This window comes from Panthera pardus, unplaced genomic scaffold, assembly GCF_024362965.1.
Source record: "Panthera pardus isolate Hobbes unplaced genomic scaffold, ASM2436296v1 HiC_scaffold_24, whole genome shotgun sequence".
Lineage (NCBI taxonomy): Eukaryota > Metazoa > Chordata > Mammalia > Carnivora > Felidae > Panthera > Panthera pardus.
In genome coordinates, this window is record NW_026526810.1 from 22,118,310 (window position 1) to 22,139,208 (window position 20,899).

A 20,899-nucleotide genomic window follows, 5' to 3' on the forward strand; every position below is an offset into this window, starting at 1 on the left:
AGCATAAGACGGGACCATCTTCTTTTTTACGGATGAATAGTATTATGTGGATGAATATATATATGTGTGTATATAGACATATAAAAAATATATATACATATACATAATATACATATATAATATATATATTTACACACACATACATACACACATATTTTCTTTATCCACTCATCTGTCAATGGATATTTATTTCCACCTCTTGGCTATTATGAATAATGCTACACTAAACATGAGAGTGCAAATGCAGGCATATCTCATTTAATTGTGCTTCGCAGATAGTGCATTGTTTTACAAATTGAAGGTCTGTGGCAACACTGCATCGAGCAAGTCTATCAGCACCATTTTTCCAACAGCATTTGCTTACTTCATGTTTCTGTGTCACATTTGGAAATTCTTGAAATACTTCAAACTTTTTCATTATTGTATTTGTTATGGTGATCTGTGATCAGTGATCTTTGATGTTACCCCCATTGTAATTGTTTGGGGGCACCATGAATTGCACTCATGTAAAGACAGTGAACTTGATAAATGCTGTGTGTGTTCTGATTGCCCCATCTATCAGCTGTTCCCCCAACTCTCTCCCTTTCCTTGGGCCTCCCTATTCTTGATACACAATATTGAAGTTAGGCCAATTAATACAATGGCCTCTAATCGTTCAAGTGACAAGAATAGTGGCATGTCTCCCACTTTAAATCAAAAGCTACAAAAGATTAAACTCAGTGAGGAACGCATGTCGAAAGCCAAGATACACCAAAAGCTAAGCCTCTTGCACCAGTTAGCCAAGATGTGAATGCAAATGAAAAGTACTTGAAGGATTTTTTTTTTCTTGATGGAAATTAAAGTGCTACTCCAGTGAACAAGACTTACTGCAGATATAGAGAAAGTTTTAGTTGTTTGGATAGAAGATCAAACTAGCCACAATATCCCCTTGAGCTAAAACCTAATCCAGAGCAAGGCCATAACTCCTTTCAATTCTATATGAAGATCAAGAGGGGAGGAAAGTTTAGAAGAAAACTTTGAATCTAGCAGAGATTGGTTCATGAGGTTTAAGGAAAGAAACCTTCTCCATAATATCAAAGGGCAAGATGAAGAGCAGGTGTTGATACAGAAGCTGCAGTAAGTTACCCAGAAAATCTAGCTAGAATAATTAATGAAGGTGGAGATGCTAAACAGCAGATTTTCTCAGTGTAAATAAAGCTGCCTTATATTAGAAGATGCCATCTCGTACATTCATAGCTAGAGAGTAGTCCATGCCTGGCTTCAAAGCTTCAAAGTGCATGCTGACTCTCTTGTTAGGGGCTAATGCAGCTGGTAACTTTATGTTGAAGCCAATGTGTATTTACCATTCTGAATATCCTAGGGCCCTTAAGAATTATGCGAAATCTACTGTGCATCTGCTCTCTAAACAAAGCCTAGATGACAGCACATCTGTTTATGACCTGGTTTACTGAATACTTTAAGTCTACTGTAAACCTCTACCACTTAGAAAAAATATTTCTTTCCAAATATTACTGCTTATTAACAAAGTACCTGGTCACCCAAGAGTTCTGATGATGCTGTACAATGAGATGAATGTTTGTTTTCATGCCTGCTAACAAACATCCATTCTGTAGTCCATTGATTGAGGAGTCATTATCAATTTCAAGTCTTCTTACTTAAGAAATACACTTGTAAGGCTGTAGCTGCCACAAATGGATCTTGACAAAGTAAATTGAAAACCTTCCGGAAAAGATTCACCATTCTTTTTATTTTTTTTATGTTTATTTATTTTTTGAGAGAGAGAGAGAGAGAGAGAGAGACAAAGTGTGAGGTTGGGGGGAGGGACACAGAGAGAGGGAGACACAGAATCCAAAGCAGGCTTGAGGTTCCATGCTGTCAGCACAGAGCCTGACACGGGACTCAAACTCACAAAGTGTGAGATCATGATCTGAGCTGAAGTCAGACACTTAATTGACTGAGCCACCCAGGCACCCCAAAGATTCACCATTCTTGATGCCATTAAGAACATGTGATTCATGGGAAGAGGTCAAAATATCAACATTAACAGGAGTTTGGAAGAAGCTGGTTTCTCATGGAGGAGTTTGAGAGGTTTCAGACTTCAGTGGAGGAAGTAACTGCAGATGTGGTGGAAGTAGCAAGAGAACTAAACTAGAAGTAGAGCCTAAAGATGGGACTGAACTCTGCAATCTTGTGACAAAACTTTAATGGATGAGGTGTTGCTTCTTAAGGATGAGCAAAGAAAGAGGTTTTTGAGATGGACTATAAAGACTGTCGAAATGACAAAAAAAGATTAAGAATATTACATAAGGTTAGTTGAGAAAGCAATGGCGAAATTTGAGAGGATTGACTCCATTTTTGACAGGAGTAGTACTGTGAGTAAAATGCTACTGAATTGCATCACATGTAAAAGAAAAATCATTCATGAAAGGAAGAGTCATTCAATGCAGCAAATCTCACTGTGTGTTGTTTTATTTTAAGAAATTGTCAAATAAACTTAACCAAGGAGGTGAAAGATCTCTACTCCGACAACTATAAAACATGATGAAAGAAACTGAAGACAAAAACAAGTGGAAAGATGTTCATGGATTGAGAGAACAAATATTGTTAAAATGTCCCTACTACCTAAAGCAATCTACAGATTCAATGCAATCCCTATCAAAATACCAACAGCATTTTTCACATAACTAGGACAAATAATCCTAAAATGTGTATGGAATCACAAAAAAACTCCAAATAGCTAAAGCAATCTTGAAAAAGAAGAACAAAACTGGAGGTATCACAATCCTAGATTTTCAGATATACTACCAAGCTATAGTAATCAGAACATTATGGAATTGGCACAAAAGCAGACACATAGATCAATGGAACAGAATAGAGAGCCCAGAAATAAACCCACAACTATATGGTCAATTAATCTTTGACAAAGGAGGCAAGAATATGCAATGGGAAAAAGAGAGTCTCTTCAACAAATGGTGCCAGGAAAACTAGACAGCTACATGCAAAAGAATAAAACTGGGCGACTTTGTTACACCTTACTCAAAAATAAACTAAAAATGTTTTAAAGACTTAAATGTGAGACCTAAAACCATAAAAATCCTCAAAGAAAACAGGCAGTAATTTCTTTGACATCAGTTGTAGCAACATCTTTCTAGATTTGTCTCTTGAGGCAAGGAAAGCAAAAGCAAAAATAAACTATTGGGACTAATCAAATTCAAAAGTTTCTGCATGGAAAGGGAAACAATCAACAAACTATAAGACAACATACTGAATGGAAAAAGATATTTGCAAATGACATATCTGGATAAAGCGTTAGTATCCAAAATAAAGAACTCAACACTCAAACAACAACTCAATACTCAAAAAACAAATAATCCGATTAAAAAATGGGCAGAAAATGTGAACAGACATTTCCCTAAAGAAGACAGATAGACAAAAGACACATGAAAAGATGCTCCAAATCCTTAAACATCTGGGAAATGAAAATAAAAACCACAATGAGATATCACCTCATACCTGTCAGAATGGCTAACGTCAAAAACACAAGAAACATTATGTTAGCAAGGATGTGGAGAAAAAGGAACCTTAGTACACTGCCGGTGGGAATGCAAATTGGTACAGCCACTATGGAAAACAGTATGGAGGTTTATCAAAAAATTAAAAATAGAACTACTATATGATCCAGTAATTCCACTACTGGGTATTTACCCAGAGAATATGAAAACACTAATAAAAAAAGATAGATGTACCCCATGTTTATTACAGCATTATTTGCAATAGCCAAATTATGGAAGCAGTCCCAACTATCCATTGACAGATGAAAGAATGGATAAAGATGAGGCATATCTTATTCTTAGATTTGTTGACTTGTTTGTGAACTAATATGTGATCTATACCAGAGAATGTCCCGTGTGTGTTTGAGAAAAATGTGTATTTTGCTGCTGTTGGGTGGAGTATTTGGTATATGTGTGTTAGATGCATTTGGTCTGCAGTATTGTTTAAACCATCTGGTTCCCTAATTGGTTTTCTTTCTGGATGTTTATCCATTATTCAAATTGGGGTATTGAAATCCCCTACTTTTATTGTGTTGCTGTCTTTTTCTCCCTTCAATTCTTTCAATGTTTGCTTCCTGTATTTGGGTGCCCTGATGGGTGCCTATGTACTTACAGTATCTTCTTAGAAAATTGAAAACTGTCCTTCTTTATCTCCTCTAAGTTTTTCACTTTAAGTCTCTTTAGCCTTATAGAAAATTATCCTTCTTTATCTGAGAGTTTTTCACTTTAAGCCTCTTTAGTCTTATATTGCATTGAATATCTTTTTTAATTTTTACCTTCATCTTATGTGTGTCCTTAAATCTAAAGTGAATCTCTTGAGTCTATTTGAGTAGACAGTATATAGTTAGATCTTGTTTTTTGATCCATTCAGTCACTGTATGCATTTTTATTGGGGAGTTTAACCTACCTACATTTATTTATTTATTAACACTTATTTATTTAAAATACCCACATGTAAGTGGACCCATGCAGTTCAAACCCATGTTGTTCAAGGATCAACTGTATTTTCATATGCTTTTGTATTGCCATTTAGCATCTTTTTGCTCCTACTTGAAGGACTCACCTTACAATTTCTTTTTAAAAAATTTTTAAAAGATTTTATTTTTAAGTAACCTCTACATCCAACGTGGGGCTCAAATTCACAACCCAAGATCAAGAGTTACATGCTCTACTGACTGAGCCAGCCTGGTGCCCCTCACTTTCTAATTTCTGTAAGACAGGGCTAGTGGTGATGAATTCTTAGGTTTTGATTATCTGGGAAAGTTTTTAATTTCTTCATTTCTTAAGGGTAGTTTGACTGGGTATAGTTTTCTTGGCTGGCATTTTTCTTCCTTCTTTTGAATATATCCTTCCATCCCTTCTGGCCTACAGGGTTTCTGGTGAGAAATCACTGATTTTATAAAGGTTCCCTTGTACATGACAAGTCACTTTCTTCTTACCGCTTTCAAAATTCTCTTTGTCTCTGACTTTTGACAAGTTGATTATAATGTTTCTCTGTGTGGATTTCTTTGGGTTCATTATAGTTGGATTCTGTGGGACTTCTTGAATCTGGATATCCATTTCCTTCCCCAGACAGGAAAATTTTTAGCTATTATTCTTTAAAACAGCTTTCTGCCCCATTCTCTCTCCTCCTTTTGGGAGTACCATAATGTGTATATTGGTCTGTCTGATGGTACTGCATGTGTCCCCTAGACATTCTTCACTATTTTTCATTATTTTTCCTTTTTATCCCTGTGACTGCATAATTTCAGATGACTTGTCTTTAAGTTCACTCATTCTTTCTTCTATTTCATCAAGTCTGATTGTGAACTCCTCTACCTAATTTTTCAGTTCAATTATTGTTTTCTTCAGCTCTAAAACTTGCTTTTTAAAAAAAATATTTTCTATCTCTTTGTTATTTTCATTTTGTTCATGCATCATTTTCTTGAGCTCATTGAACACCTTTATGATAATTATTTTGAATTCTTTGTCAGTTAATTCATATACCTGTTTCTTTAAGACTGGTTTCTGTAGATTTATCTTGTTCTTTTGTATAGGCCATGTTTCACTGTTTCTTTGTGTATCTTATACCTTTGTGTTGGAATCTGTACATTTGGGGAAAAAAGGCATCTCTTTTAGACTTTACATCTTGGCTTTGTAGAGAGGAAGACACCAGTCACCTTGGTTAGAGAATCTAGGGGTTTCTGAAACCTTTTGGTGGGTGATGTGACTTCTCTGGGTCTGCGTGTATAATTTCTCAAGTAGAGAGTTTTGCTGGTTTCTTTTCAGGACATCATAATCTCTTGCTCCCTCTGGTGTATGTCTGCAACATTGTTAAGTTCTCTGGTTCTACAGTAGCAAGCTGCCCTGCTCTCTCATGTTCTCAGGGGCTTCCAGGCATCTGAAATATGCCAGCTCCTTGTCAGTGCCCTGAGTCAGGTGAAACAGGTTCAAGACCCTTGGGAAGCTCTCCAAAAAGCCAAAATGCCAGATTTACACTCTACTCCCCTCTCCCTCCTAGAAGAGAACTCATGAACTGGGATATTGTCTGCCAGTGCTGAGCGTTGCTGGCTTAGGGAGGGGGTAAACACAAGTAAAGTAAAACCATTCTTCTTATTCATTTCAATGTGGCTGTTCTTGGCTTTGAGACTGCCCGGGGGTATTTCAACAACTTAACTGTCTTCTGGAATTCTCACAATGGTATTTTGGTCCATATACTATTATGTTGGTGCCTCTGTGGGGGAAGGAGGGCTGGGACTTCCTGTTCTGCCATCTTGCTCTTTTCACTGGTCTTTTCATTGCCTTCCAATGTGCATATTTGGTCTCTTCAAGGAGATATTTTGAAGCTAGAGACCCACTGTTCTGTGCACTGGGAAAATTTAAGCACAGAGATGTTGAACCATGCTTCTGGAATGACAGTAATCTGCTTTAACATATTTTAAAACTTTCATGCTTCTTGGAATATAATACATTTTTGCTAGCTTTCAACCTAAATCATGTCTATCTAAATGTATTGTTTTCACAGGGCTCCAAATAAACTTCCAAAGAGCTTATCCCAAAAATCCTACTTAGAATCTCTGTTGCAAGGTATACTTTACCGTGCCACTTGTGCTAATTTATCTTCTGTAAAAATCCTAACCTAGAAAGGAATTTCCACCCTTCCTCAAGGCACAGTGAAGTCCAATTTCTTCCCTAAACCTCTTTAATGTTCCAAGTTAGAATTCACTCATTCACTCATCAGATATTTGAGGAGCACCACTTATGTGTCAGGTACTCTTCTAGATTGCTTAGGATACTCTGTAGCTCTCATTACGTTACAAACTTCTCACAGCTTTTCTTTAGTATTTATGTATGCAAGTTCTTCCTTAACTGTAGGCTTCTAGAGTGAAAGAACTGTGTCCAATGTTCTCTGCAACCCTGGCATCTATACAGTGCTTTGCACATAGTTCAAACAAAATATAAGAGTGCTAAAACAAATTTCAAGCAGCTAGACCAAAAAAAATTTTTTTTTCTTCTAAACCATCTCAGTTTGCTCAAGAAGGTTGAAGTGCCTCATTATTAGGTGTCTTATATATCTCATCAGACTTCACTTAATTAGCTTCTTTCTCATCCTTCTGTAAAATGTGTTGATGACTATTTTCTCTCCATTACTTAATAGGTACTGCAAGTTAGTGGTCCATATTTCAGTTACATGGTTATCAAAACCAGTTACCAAGAAAAATGGAAACATATTCAAGTGATTTCAAGAAATGCAAAGTCACCATCCCTAACCATCTCCATCCCTTTTCTCCCCAAATTAGGAAACACAATCTCCTCTGCCAACTGTCACAAACTCAGTCACAGCTGTATTAGAATTGAAAGCAGCCTAAAAGATCTGTAAAAACCAGGAAGTGCCACGTATAAGGAAAGGAGGAATAAAATGTATTTGGCAAATAAATGTCCCAGGACTACAGTCCTGAACTGAGAAAACTAAACACAGAACGTGGTGAAATCCACTGGTCAGGAGATTAAAAGCTTTTCTGAGTGTCAAGAAACCATGAAGTCACAAGCAAGGGTATATTATTCAAGGAAGGAGGAGAGGATCAAGCTACTTACAAGCTCCTGGCACATGGTAGGCACTTAGTAAATGAGGAGCTAAGGTCTAGCTCAAATGTCCCTCCTTTGTGATGTCCTAGGCTATAAAACACCTTCCTGTGCTCCACTGTAGTCTGTATATGCTGCCATCACACCGTTTACTATATGCAATCTATCTATCTGTTCCTACTCCTAAACTGGGATTTCCTGGATGGTGCAGATTATATTCTGTGCTTCTCTGTAAGTGGAAATAGTAGGCACTTTATTTAGTGTGAGAATAATAAACTACTGCATATGATATTTTTCAGTAAGAATAGAAAGGACTGAAGAGCTAAGATGGAAGATCCTGTCTGTAAAGCTTATCCATCCCTTCACATTTCAAAGGCCATCTCTGTTGTTATTTGTTCTGTTCAAAGTACATATTAATGTCTTTTCTTCCATTACCAACATAGAAGAAGTTCCACAGAATACATTCTTCCAGATGATACAACATGGAACAGCGGGGAAGCATGTTTTTTTGTTTTATTTTGTTTTGTTTTGTTTTAAGTAGGCTCCACACCCAGCATGGACCCCAATGAGAGGCCCAAACTCATGACCCTGAGATCAAGACCTGAGCTGAGATCAAGTCAGATATTCAACTGACTGAGCCACCCAGGTGCCCCGTTTTATAAACTTTTTTTAACTTATTTTAAATTAATTTTAAACTAACATATATGTTTCAAAAATAGTGAGTTCTCTTCACCCTGTATCCCCTATTGCTAACATCTTACAAAATCATACTATAATTATTGAAAGCAGGAAATTAACATTGAGTCAATAAAATTACCTATTCTATAGACTTTATTTGAATTTCCCAGTTTTACCACTAATGTCCTTTTTCTGTCTAGGATCCCACATTTCAGTTACTTGTTAGATCTTCTTAGCCTCCTCCAATCTGTGATAGTTCTTCTCTCTTCCCTTGTCATTCATGACATTGACACTTTTGAAAAGTAGCAGTTAGTCACTGTGTGGAATGTCCCTCAATTTGGGTTTGAGAGACCTACATTTGACTCTTGGCTCCATGACTTTCTATGCTGTCTTGGGCAAGCCAAACTCTCGGACTCAAGTTTCCATACTGGTAAAATGGGATAATAATACTAACTTTAAGTTTAGATAAACTAAATGAGGCGATATATATTAAAATGTCTAGAATATGAGGCCATATAACAAACGCTAAGTCTTTTCTCCTTGTCCCTGCCTTTCAACTATTTTGAGTAGGATTTTGGGCTAAAATGTCTTACCCATATTTTAATGCCTTCTTTTATAGATAATACCAAATATAATTTACCCTTCAAGTGATGATGACCCTTAGTCATCACTATAAATAGCCATTGCAGTACTGTGTAAACAGTTCTAGGTCTGTGCCTTTGTTCTCTCTCACTGTTGTCCCTTCTCATTGTCAGTATGCCTGCCTGTAAGGACCTCATCATTCCCTTTCTGATTCTTAGCTTGAGATGTGGGGATTCACTTGTTCACTCATATATTCACCAATGATGTACTAAATCTACTAAGTGTCAGGCACTGTGTTAGGATCCTGGAGAGGGTGATAAGTTGCCTCCTATTCTTGTTGATTCTATGGCTAATGGGGAAATGGACACATAGTTAACTACAATTCAATGTGATCAGTTCTATGAAAGATGTACTGCCCAGGAGCACATAAAAAAATTCCTAACCTGTACTTGGGGAGAGTCAGGTTGGGGAAGATTTCATGAGGAAGGTGCCATTATGTTTCAGTTAAGGTCTGAAGAATGTACAGAAATTAACCAGACTGAGGAGGGGATAGTGCAAAAGGCATGTAGTTTAGGAAGAAGAATTAGAACTATGTGCTGAGTAAAAGTAAATCTGTTCTAAAAAATAAATCTCCTGTGTTGTAAACTTGCAGCTTGAGAGAGATTTTGTGCCAATACCTCAGGGGCTCAGAAACTTCACCAGGAAACTTCTGGCCCCAGGGCTGTATTCTGGAGGCTGCAGTTGACAGACCTAAACCTTTGGATATTATACTGAGCTTACTACCTCTTTCAACATCTGTGAACAACAATTGGCTGCTTGTTCTCACGTCAAAAGAGTAACAGGTTTATTCTTTTTTGACAGAGGAGTTTCTTGATTCAAAAAAGTATATATCAAGGGCCATCAAAAAGTCCTTTTTAAACTGACCCTTTTAACTGAGTTGGCAAGAGAGGTTTCAAGGCTTTCCCAAGCTTTCTTCCTTTCTACAGCCCTCCTTCCTGTGGGCTCAAAGGTTTGGCTTTGAGTCCAACTGATTCTAAGGCCTCAGTTTAACCATGTAAATTTGTGAAGTTGGCAAGTGTTATAAATATATTATCCATTAAATATTGGAACTTAGAGGAGAATCCAATATGAGATTTTCAAATTAAGAGGTTTCTTTGCTAGTCTCCATACTCTCTCCGTCATCTTCACTTTTTCATCTGGAGGGTAAATAAGCTGAATTCTTTTCATTTTCTCCACAGGGACTATTTCCCAAACCTTAAATGCTTCTAACTCAGAATGCTAATATTACATACCGTCAACTGGTGTATCAGGAGGTCCATTAAGAAGGTAATCTTGTTACTAAACAGAACATCGGTGCAATTTTCTGAGCAGTCACTGCAGGTGAGGTTGTAAACATTGATTGCATTGCAGAGAGACCTAATAGGAGAGAAACACCATTTATAAAACTTGAGCAGCTCTTCTCTAAACAATTTAAAATACATAAAATGAATTGTACAAAGGCAACAGGCACAGGATGGAAATCACCCTGAAAAAAAAAGCAAAATATCAGGTACAAGGCCCATCAGCTAGATACAAAAGCTTATAATTTATCCAAAGTAATTTATCTAATACTTACCTCTTACTAATTTCTTAGTTGTATAGCAGATAATGGAAATGTGTTTACTAGTCTATCTGATAATGTCCTAATAATCTAAAATTAGATATCTATCACCCAGGAACTTTGGGACATAGACATTTTTGAATAAAGTCCAGAAATAGAAGGGTCAAAGCTCCTGTTCCCAAACCTCCTGGTCCTAGATAAAGGCAGATGAATGAAGAAGGGAGAACACATGAGGAGAAACTACAGGCTTTCCCTCTGAGACAAGAGCGGCGGGGTTCTGGGGAGTGAGCACCACGCCTGCTTGGCGCCTGTGTGGGCATGGGCTCCGCACAGTAGTCTCAGGTCAAACTGATCTTAGGATCAGTTAACATTAAGAGGAAATGTATTCCTCTTAGGGAATAAAACAAATTCATGTGCCACTGTTCAAAGAAATGTTTGGAGCCACAAACTCAGTGGGTACTCTTCGGGTGCTCTGAAGATTGTGTTTAAAACCTGCATTGCCTGAGTGATCAATGTGGGTTCTGGCCTGACTAAATCTCCTGCTTAAATTCTACATATAAATGTTTTGATTTAGTCCCTTACAACCAACCCTGTAGGACAATAATCCTACAGGACCAGAAGCATCAATATCACCTGGGAGCTTACTAGAAATGCAAATTCTCAGGCCCCCACCCCAGACCTACTAAATAGAAACTCTGGGGATAGACTCCTGCAATCCGTGCTTTAACCAATTCTGCCAGTGATTCAGATGTACTTGCAAGTCCCCGCTGCTCTGGAATAGGGGCTCAATAGTTTGAGGACTGGAATCACCTGCACATCTTTAAAAATAAATACCTGCCTGAGTTCCTCCCTTGGAGATGCTAGTTGGGTGAGTTCTAGACATTTGCATGTTTCAAAAGCTCTATGGAGCAATTGTGATGTGCACCCGAAGTTGAGAACCACTGGTCAAAGAACCGCCATGTGAGTGTTCATTTAACAAATATCTAAGTTCCTATGATCTTTCAGGCACAGTTAGGTGAACAAAACAGTCAAGCTCTCTGTCTCATATGGGAGAGAAATGCTGAAGAGAGCCCCTGTTGTAATTATCCATTATCTGATATAGTTGGACTTTGCTTTATATAATTATAGTTTCCTAAAAATATGTGTACATCTTAGCATCCATTTTCTCACCTATAAAACCAGGATAATAATACCTAGACTCCACATGAGTGTTATGAGGATTAAGTGAGATAATAGATGTAAAGTACTTAGGAAAGTGCCTGGCAGAAGGTTAAAAATAAGTGATAGGCTTTATTAGGATCATTAATCTTATTATTCTTGTTATGAATAAGGCACAAATGAAATGTTAAAAAATTGACTCAAATTAAACATCTATAAAAGCTATTCTTTCCAGAATCACGAAGCACATTGTTTCCCAAATGTCTTCACGGTACACTGGCATGAACCATGAAAGGACTCTAGACTGCAGGGTGCCAGGAGGAGGCTCACCTCTGTCCAGCCTCATTAAATCCCTGAGGTTGTACAGAAAAATGTTGGTCCATATGAAACCCATTTATAATACATTGTTTGGAGTCTCTACTTAGGGAGTCCTTCACACATGCAAATTAGCATTTCATTTACCAGATGAAATATCTGGATTTTGCAAAATAGTCGTTTTCTTTTTACTTAAAAAATAACTTGTCCTTATAATTATAAAAATAATTTTTATTTGGGACTGTGATGCCTCCTGCTTTGGTTTTCTTCTTCAGTATTAACTATGGGTATTCAGGGTCTTTTGTGGTTCCATACAAATTTTAGGATTGTTTGTTCTAGCTTTGAGAAGAATGCCGGTGCAACTTTGATTGGGATTGCATTGAATGTGTAGATTGCTTTGGGTAGTATTGACATTTTAACAACATTTATTCTTCCAATCCATGAGCATGGAATGTTCTTCCATTTCTTTGTGTCTTCTTCAATTTCCTTCATAAGGTTTCCATAATTTTCAGCATACAGATATTTTACATGCTTGGTTAGGTTTATTCCTAGGTATTTTATGGTTCTTGGTGCAATTTTAAATGGGATCAGTTTATTTTTTTTTCTGTTGCTTCATTATTGGTGTATAAAAATGCAACCAACTTCTGTACATAGATTTTGTATCCTGAGACTTTGCTGAATTCATGTATCAGTTCTAGCAGTCTTTTGGTGGAGTCTTTCGGGTTTTCCATGTAGAGAGTATCAGGTCATCTGCAAAAAGTGAAAATTTGACTTCTTCTTTATCAATTTTGATGCCTTTTATTTCATTTTGTTGTCTGATTGCTGAGGCTAGGACTTCCAACACTATGTTAAACAACAGTGGTGAGAGTGGACATCCCTGTCGTGTTCCTAATCTCAGGGGGAAAGCTCTCAGTTATTCCCCATTGAGGATGACATTAGCTGTGGGCCTTTCATATATAGCTTTTGTGATGTTTAAGTATGTTCCTTCTATCCCGACTTCCTTGAGGGGTTTCATTAAGAAAGGATGCTGAATTTTGTCAAATGCTTTTTTCTGCATCGATTGACAAGATCATATGGTTCTTATCTTTTCTTTTATTAATGTGATGTACCACATTGACTGATTTGTGAATATTGAACCACCCCTGCAGTCCAGGAACGAATACTTGATCATGGTGAATAATTTCTTTTTATATGCTGTTGAATTTGATTTGCTAGTATCTTGTTGAGAATTTTTGCATCCATGTTCATCAGGGATATTGGCCTGTAATTCTCCTTTTTAGTGGGGTCTCTGTCTGGTTTGGGAATCAGGGTAATGCCAGCTTCATAGAATGAGTCTGGAAGTTTTCCTTCCCTTTCTATTTTTTGGAATAGCTTGAGAAGAATAGGTATTAACTCTGCTTTAAATGTCTGGTAGAATTCCTCAGGGAAGCCATCTGGTCCTGGACTCTTATTTGTTGGGAGATTTTTGATAACTGATTCAATTTTTTCACTAGTTATGGGTCTGTTCATATTTTCTATTTCTTCCCATTTGAGTTTTGGTAGTGTGTGGGTGTTTAGGAATTTGTCCATTTCTTCCAGGTTGTCCAGTTTGTAAGCATATAGTTTTTCATAGTATTCTATGATAATTGTTTGTACTTCTGAGGAACTGGTTGTGATAAATCCATTTTCATTCATGATTTTTATCTATTTGGGTCCTCTCTCTTTTCTTTTTGAGAAGTCTGGCTAGGGGGTTTATCAATTTTGTTTATTTTTTCAAAAAACGAACTGGTTTCACTGATCTGTTCTCCTGTTTTTTTTTTTTTTTGTTTTTGTATTTGTTTTTTTGATTCTACATGGTTTATTTCTGCTCTGATCTTTATTATTTCTCTTCTTCTGCTGGGATTGGGGTTTCTTTGTTATTCTGCTTCTAGTTCCTTTAGGTATACCATTAGTTTTTGTATTTGGGATTTTTCTTGTTTCTTGAGATGGGCCTGGATTGCAATGTATTTTCCTCTTAGGACTGCCTTTGCTGCATCTCAAAGGGTTTGGATTGTTGTTGTTTTCATTTTCATTTGTTTCCATATATTTTTTAATTTCTTCTTTAATTGCCTAGTTGACCCATTCATTTTTTAGTAAGATGTTCTTTAACCTCCACGCGTTTGGAAGTTTTCCAAAACTTTTCCTGTGGTTGATTTCAAGTTTCATAGCATTGTGATCTGAAAGTGTGCATGGTATGATCTCAATTCTTTTATATTTACTGAAGGCTTTTTGTGACCTAGACTTTAGCCTCTACTCCAAAGCTGTAATTATCAAGACAGTGTGGTATTGCCACAAAAACGGACACATAGACCAATGGAATAGAATAGAGAACCCAGAATTGGACCCACAAATGTATGGCCACCTCATCTTTGACAAAGCAGGAAAGAATATCCAATGGAAAAAAAGGCAGTCTTGTTAGCAAATGGTGCTGGGAGAACTGGACAGCAACATGCAGAAGAATGAAACTAGACCACTTTCTTATACCATACACAAAAATAAACTCAGAATGGATGAAGGACCTGAATGTGAGACAAGAAACCATCAGAACCCTAGAGGAGAAAACAGGCAACAACCTCTTTGAGCTCAGCCATAGCAACTCCTTACTTGACACATCTCCGAAGGCCAGGGAAACAAAAGCAAAAATGAACTATTGGGACCTCATGAAGATAAAAATCTTCTGTACTGCAAAGGAAACCATCAACAAAACTAAAAGGCAACCAACGGAATGGGAAAATACATTTGCAAATGACCTATCAGACCAAGGGCTAGTATCCAAAATCTATAAAGAACTCATCAAACTCCACACCCAAAAAACAAATAATCCAGTGAAGAAATGGGCAGAAGACATGAATAGACACTTTTCTAAAGAAGACATCCACATGGCCAACAGACACATGAAAAGATGCTCAACACCACTCCTCGTCAGGGAAATACAAATCAAAACCACACTGAGGTACCACCTCACGCCGGTCAGAGTGGCTAAAATGAACAACTCAGGCGACTACAGATGCTGGCGAGGATGTGGAGAAACGGGGAACCCTCTTGTGCTGTTGGTGGGAATGCAAACTGGTGCAGCCGCTCTGGAAAACAGTGTGGAGCTTCCTCAAAAAATTAAAAATAGATCTACCCTATGACCCAGCAATAGCACTGCTAGGAATCTACCCAAGGGATATAGAAGTGCTGATGCATAGGGGCACTTGTACCCCAATGTTTATAGCAGCACTTTCAACAATAGCCAAATTATGGAAAGAGCCTAAATGTCCATCAACTGATGAATGGATAAAGAAGTTGTGGTTTATATATACAATGGAATATTACTTGGCGATGAGAAAGAATGAAATCATCCCATTTGCAGCAACGTGGATGGAACTGGTAGGTATTATTTGAGTGAAATAAGTCAGTCAGAGAAGAAGAGATATCATATGTTTTCATTCATATGTGGATCCTGAGAAACTTAACAGAAGACCATCGGGGAAGGGAAGGGGAAAAAAATAATTACAAACAGAGAGGGAGGGAGGCAAACCACAAGAGATTCTTAAATACAGAGAACAAACTGAGGGTGGATGGGGTGGGTTGGGGAAAGGGAAAATGGGTGATGGGCACTGAGGAGGGCACTTGTTGGGATGAGCACTGAGTGTTGTATGTAAGCCAATTTGACAATAAATTATATTAAAAAATGAAATCATACAAACATTTAAAAATATTTTTTATTTGTTTTATTAAAATAGCCCCCACACCCAGCGTGGGGCTTGAACTCACAACCCTGAGATCTAGAGTTACTGAGCCAGTTAGGCACCCCCTATAAAAATAATTTTTAATTCGTTCCCGGGTTTCAGCACCAAAAAACACAAAATAAATAAATAAATAAATAAATAAATAAATAAATAAATAAATAAATAAAAAAAATAATTTTAAAAATAATTGTAATAAATTTGGGAAAGACAAGGACAAAGAAACAGCAAAAAGCTATCAAGCAATAATTTGGCATTTGTACTTCTGGTCTTTTGTTCTTTTTTTTTAAAGTTTATTTATGTGTTTTTGAGAGGGGAGCCAGCATGAGTAGGGGAGGGGCAGAGAGAGAGGGAGTAGAGAGAATCCCAAGCAGGCTTTGCACTGCCAGCATAGAGTCTGACATGGGGCTCAAATCCACAAACCATGAGATCATGACCTGAACTGAAGTCAAGAGCCAAATGCTCAATGGACTGAGCCACTAGGCACCCCACCCTTTTTTCCAATATTATAAATGCACATTTATTTAAGAAATACATAATGAATATTTCTCCATGACATTTAATATTCTCCTGTAATAATGGTCTTCAGTTTTTTATAAAAGCAGCAGAATGCTTTCTTACTCAGAAGATTCAAAGCTTACACAATCATACTTAAACCACAGAACTGATAAAACCAGAGTTGTTCTGACGGAAGCAGAAGTGAGGAACCCAGAGTCCTACTATGTTCCCTCCTTCAGAGCCTTGAATGGTTCTTCAGAGAACTTAAGGTGTGTTCCCATGGGGTACATAAAAACTACTGAGCTTTGATAAATTAAAATTTACCTTGTAACTTTTTGACTAGGAATGACAACCATGGTTCAACATGCACAAAAAAAAGGTAAGTAGTCAAAAGTATTGCCCTCTTACTTCTGTTCCTCAGCCACTCAATTTCCCACCTTAGAAATCACCATGGTTACTAGTTTACATATCCTTCTAGACATAATCTATACATACTGAAGAGTTTTTTTCCCTCTACACAACTATTACCACATGGGATTTGGAGGCTGAACTGAGTCAAGGTCATCTTTCTTTGGCTCTTGTTGCTATTAAGCAAGACTTGGAAATGTGAGGCTTTCCTGCAGCAGCATTCCAGGTTCAATCTTCCAGCTTCTGGGTGTCAAGAACCAGTGGGATTATGCTAATTTATCTGATTTCCTAATCTCTGATCTGTACCCATTCTGCAGTTTCCCTGGTGTGAGAGACAGTTGTGCATGGCATCCTTATTTCCTTCCCAACTTGTGTGTTGGCTTCAGAGGGAGCAGTGCCCCCAGTGGATATGTTTGGTATTGTTTTGGAGTTAATCTGGAAAAAAAAACCCCATGCTTTTTCCAATTTATCTACTGCCTTTCATTTTGCTCATATTATTCTCACAGTATTATTTTATGTATTGAAACTAAACAATTTTAGGTAGTCTACCATACTGTTTTGCAGTCAATCCAGAGGTCTACAATAGTTTCCAACAATTTTGTAAGCCTCTAATGTCTTAAGTTCCTTCTCTGATTAAAATAATTACACTGAGAAATACTGCATGATTTTAAAAAGGATTAAGAGTGTTATACTATGGATATAATATTTATTTCAACCACTCCCTTACCATTTTTGTGTTTAATTTTTGATGTTATAAATAATGCTGTTTTAACAGTCAGACCTTTTAGTTAGTTACAAGACACAAGAAAGTCCTGATTGACTTAAACAGAAAGGAAATTAATTGATAGGCTATTGAGTATATGATGGGATTTAGAAAACACAGGCACAGAAGTTACACTGCCAGGACCAATACCCAAATCACACACAACCAAACTGATCTGATGAAAAAAACCAGTGGGCACCATATGGCACAGCTTGAACTTACACTGTGACTTTGCATGCTACATGCAGCTGTTTCCAATTGTCAAAAGGACAGAATTTGGGATCTCCTTGCTTCGTCAGCTTCAGAGTGGATATCTGGAATAGGTATACTGGGTTGCAAAGCTTAGGTCTCATGCCTACATCCTAGACATAAAAATTGGGAAGCAATTCCCAAGTTCTATAGTGGTAGGGCCGCTTAATATGCTTGGGAACTTAGCAAACACAGGATGTGCTCAATGGCACAACTCATACTCATAATAGCTGTACTGAAAACATCGTATCACCTTGTGATAAATTTGCAGTAATGATAAATTAGATAAAAAGATATGAACATTTTTAAGATTTTTGATAGACACTGCCAAATTCAAATTGTCCTCCAGAAAAAAAAAATCTGAGTTTTAAAAAAACGGATTTATACTCTTAGAAAAAGAGTTTCTTCATGCTTTTACCAAAACCTGGAAAATTTCATTAAAAAAATCTTTACCAATTTGGCAGCTACATATAGTATTTTTAAAGATTGCATTTCTTTTATTACTAGTGTGTTTTAAGACCTTTTCATGTTCTTATTGGCCATACATATTTACATTTTCTTGAATTATCACTGTATACTTTATACCCATTTTTCTATGGGGGAGGGCTGTCTTTTTCTTATTGATTTATAAGGCTCTTTACCAATAATAAAGATGCTAACCTTTGATCACTGTATGTTGCAAATAAATATTTCAGTTTATCTAAACTTATTTTTGTCAAAAGAATGTTTTCATTTCATTTTTTTTATTTTTTAAATTTACATCCAAATTAGTTAGCACATAGTGCAACAATGATTTCAGGAGTAGATTCCTTAATGCCCCTTACCCATTTAGCCCATCCCCCCTCCCACAACCCCTCCAGTAACCCTCTGTTTGTTCTCCATATTTAAGAGTCTCTTATGTTTTGTTCCCCTCCCTGTTTTTATATTATTTTTGCTTCCCTTCCCTTATGTTTATCTGTTCTGTGTCTTACAAAGTCCTCATATGAATGAAGTCATAGGATATTTGTCTCTCTCTGACTAATTTCACTTAGCATAATACCCTCTAGTTCCATCCACGTAGTTGCAAATGGCAAGATTTCAAGGAATGTTTTCATTTCTATTTGATAAAATCTGTCAAACTTTTTTAGTGCATCTGAGTTTTGTGTCAGACTTAAAAGAACCTTTCCACTTCAAGATTATAAAAATATTCTTTTAAATTCACTTTTGGTAGTTTCATAGATTTTACACTCAAGTCCATGATCTAAAATTGATTGTGAGATAAGGTAGGGGTTATTGAAGTTTTTCAAAATGAAGTTGCCATGTCTACTCATCTTTTTGTTAATTATTCTTATTCTCTATTTTAAAAATTTTTATTGTTTTTCATCAATAAGGTGATGTCTTTATTGATGAAAAACATAAAAAAGGTTTTCATCTTTTTCTTAGTGATTTATAAGGATTCTCTCATTATGGCAAAGGGTTAATACCTGTTGTTAATGCTTTTTTCAGCTTATCTACTACCTTTCATTTTGTTCATGTTATTTTCACAGTATTATTATTTTATGTATCGAAGCTAAACAATCATATGTAGTCTAACAATTATTTTCTTTGTGGTTTTATTTTTTCTTCCCTTCCTTTCATTGTTTAAAAAGTTCTTTTTCGCTATGAGATGAGGTAACTATACAGTTGTATCCAGCCATTTGTTTTTATTTTTTCTTGAATGATCATTGTGTGTGGTAATTTTATGGTTTTATAAATTCACTATCAATTCATTTAGAATTTATTTTGACATGTGGTGTGAGCCAGAAACCTACATTTATCCCCCCTACCCCCAAAAGGTTATTGAATAAACTACTTTTGCTCTACTGGTTTGAAATGGTATCTTTATCATAACTGTATACAGGATATATTCCCTGGTTTCCTACTCTAACTGATGATTTTGTTAAGCATTCATTGTGCCATATTACATGGTTTTGTGTGTATTGTAGTTTTATAGTAGGATTAATATATACAATTGTAGATCCTTAAGGACTTAAAAATGTAGAACCTTATAGCTTTATAATTGTATGCTATTTTTCCTTTTTGTTTTGATCTATAATTTTTATCATCTTGATTTTTAAAAAAATTTTTTAATGCTTATTCATTTTTGAGAGAAAGAGAGAGTGGGAGGGGCAGAGAGAGAGACACACACACAGAATCCAAGCAGGCTCCAGGCTCTGAGCTGTCAGCCCATGAACCTGAGCTGAAGTCCGACACCCAACCAACTGAGCCACCCAGGCACCCCTATAACCTTGATTTTTAATTTCAATTTTTCTGTTTCATTCAATCAAATCCCTACAACTTGTCTAAAATCACTTATGGAATATCATAAGGCATCAATAAACATACCCATAAAAAACACAAAGTATAAGATTTTGTCCTAATGCTCTCTGTGCTTTAAAGAAAAAGCATTTACTGGTAAGTGTGGAATGTGCATCTATATAATCTTACGCTCACAAAACTCCCCCAAGAAACTTCCACAAAGAAACTACTTTCTGATAAGAAAAAAAGCGGGGGGGTGAGGGTACCAAAAATCTCAGGGTCAGGAAAAACTTGTCCTCTCAGTAAAACTTGTTTGAAAGACAACTTCTATTTGAAAAGCACCTGTCTTAGAAAGATCACTTCTTTGAACACAGCCTGGGTGGTCTGCTCAGGAGGCTTTCCCTGTAATTTAAAACTCAAATGACCAGAAGCACTTTTTAACATCAAACAGAAAGCCCCAGATTTTAAAAGTATCTTCTGAGAAGACATTAAAATCTTATTGTCCGTTCTGTCAAAAGTACACTGTGGCTGGCTTAGATAAAGGCTTTGTGCCGCAAATGATTGTGACTACATGAGTGAATCTTGTGTCAGTAAGTCTTCTCACTGAAAATGTTGCCTCTGAAAAGTGAGGAGAGAAAAGGCATCACAAAACTGGATATTTTGGCAATCAGTACAGTAACATATTTCCATATTAAAAGGAGTAATAAAACACTAGTAAAACTCAGACATTAAGATTGGTACCTATACACTATGAAATAATTAATTAGAAAAGCCCCAGGTGGTTGTAGCCTAAGAGGGTATGATAATATAACTTAGGAATTACATAGTTTATATTCTTATGCAGTTTGCAGTAGTTAAGACTTTTCGGAAAATACTGCTCACCAAAATCCACTGTCTTACACCTGTGTGGAGACCGCAGACATTTAAAAACAACTTCCATGGGCATTTTACAACCAGAGCCCCAGTACATATAACTTACCAAATTCCTTTGGTTGCATTAAGCATTTAA

The 20,899-nt window shown here is 36.6% G+C and overlaps 1 protein-coding gene across 3 annotated transcripts in view; it reads right to left on the minus strand.

The window, feature by feature from the left end:
• Positions 1–20,899, minus strand: part of SCAPER (S-phase cyclin A associated protein in the ER) — a 504,168-nt gene that overhangs the window by 125,677 nt on the left and 357,592 nt on the right. For all 3 annotated transcript variants that reach the window (XM_019441359.2, XM_019441358.2, XM_019441356.2), the window contains one exon: positions 10,166–10,289. In XM_019441359.2, coding sequence (XP_019296904.1) covers positions 10,166–10,289 — 124 coding nt within the window. The remainder of the gene's footprint in view (positions 1–10,165; positions 10,290–20,899) is intronic.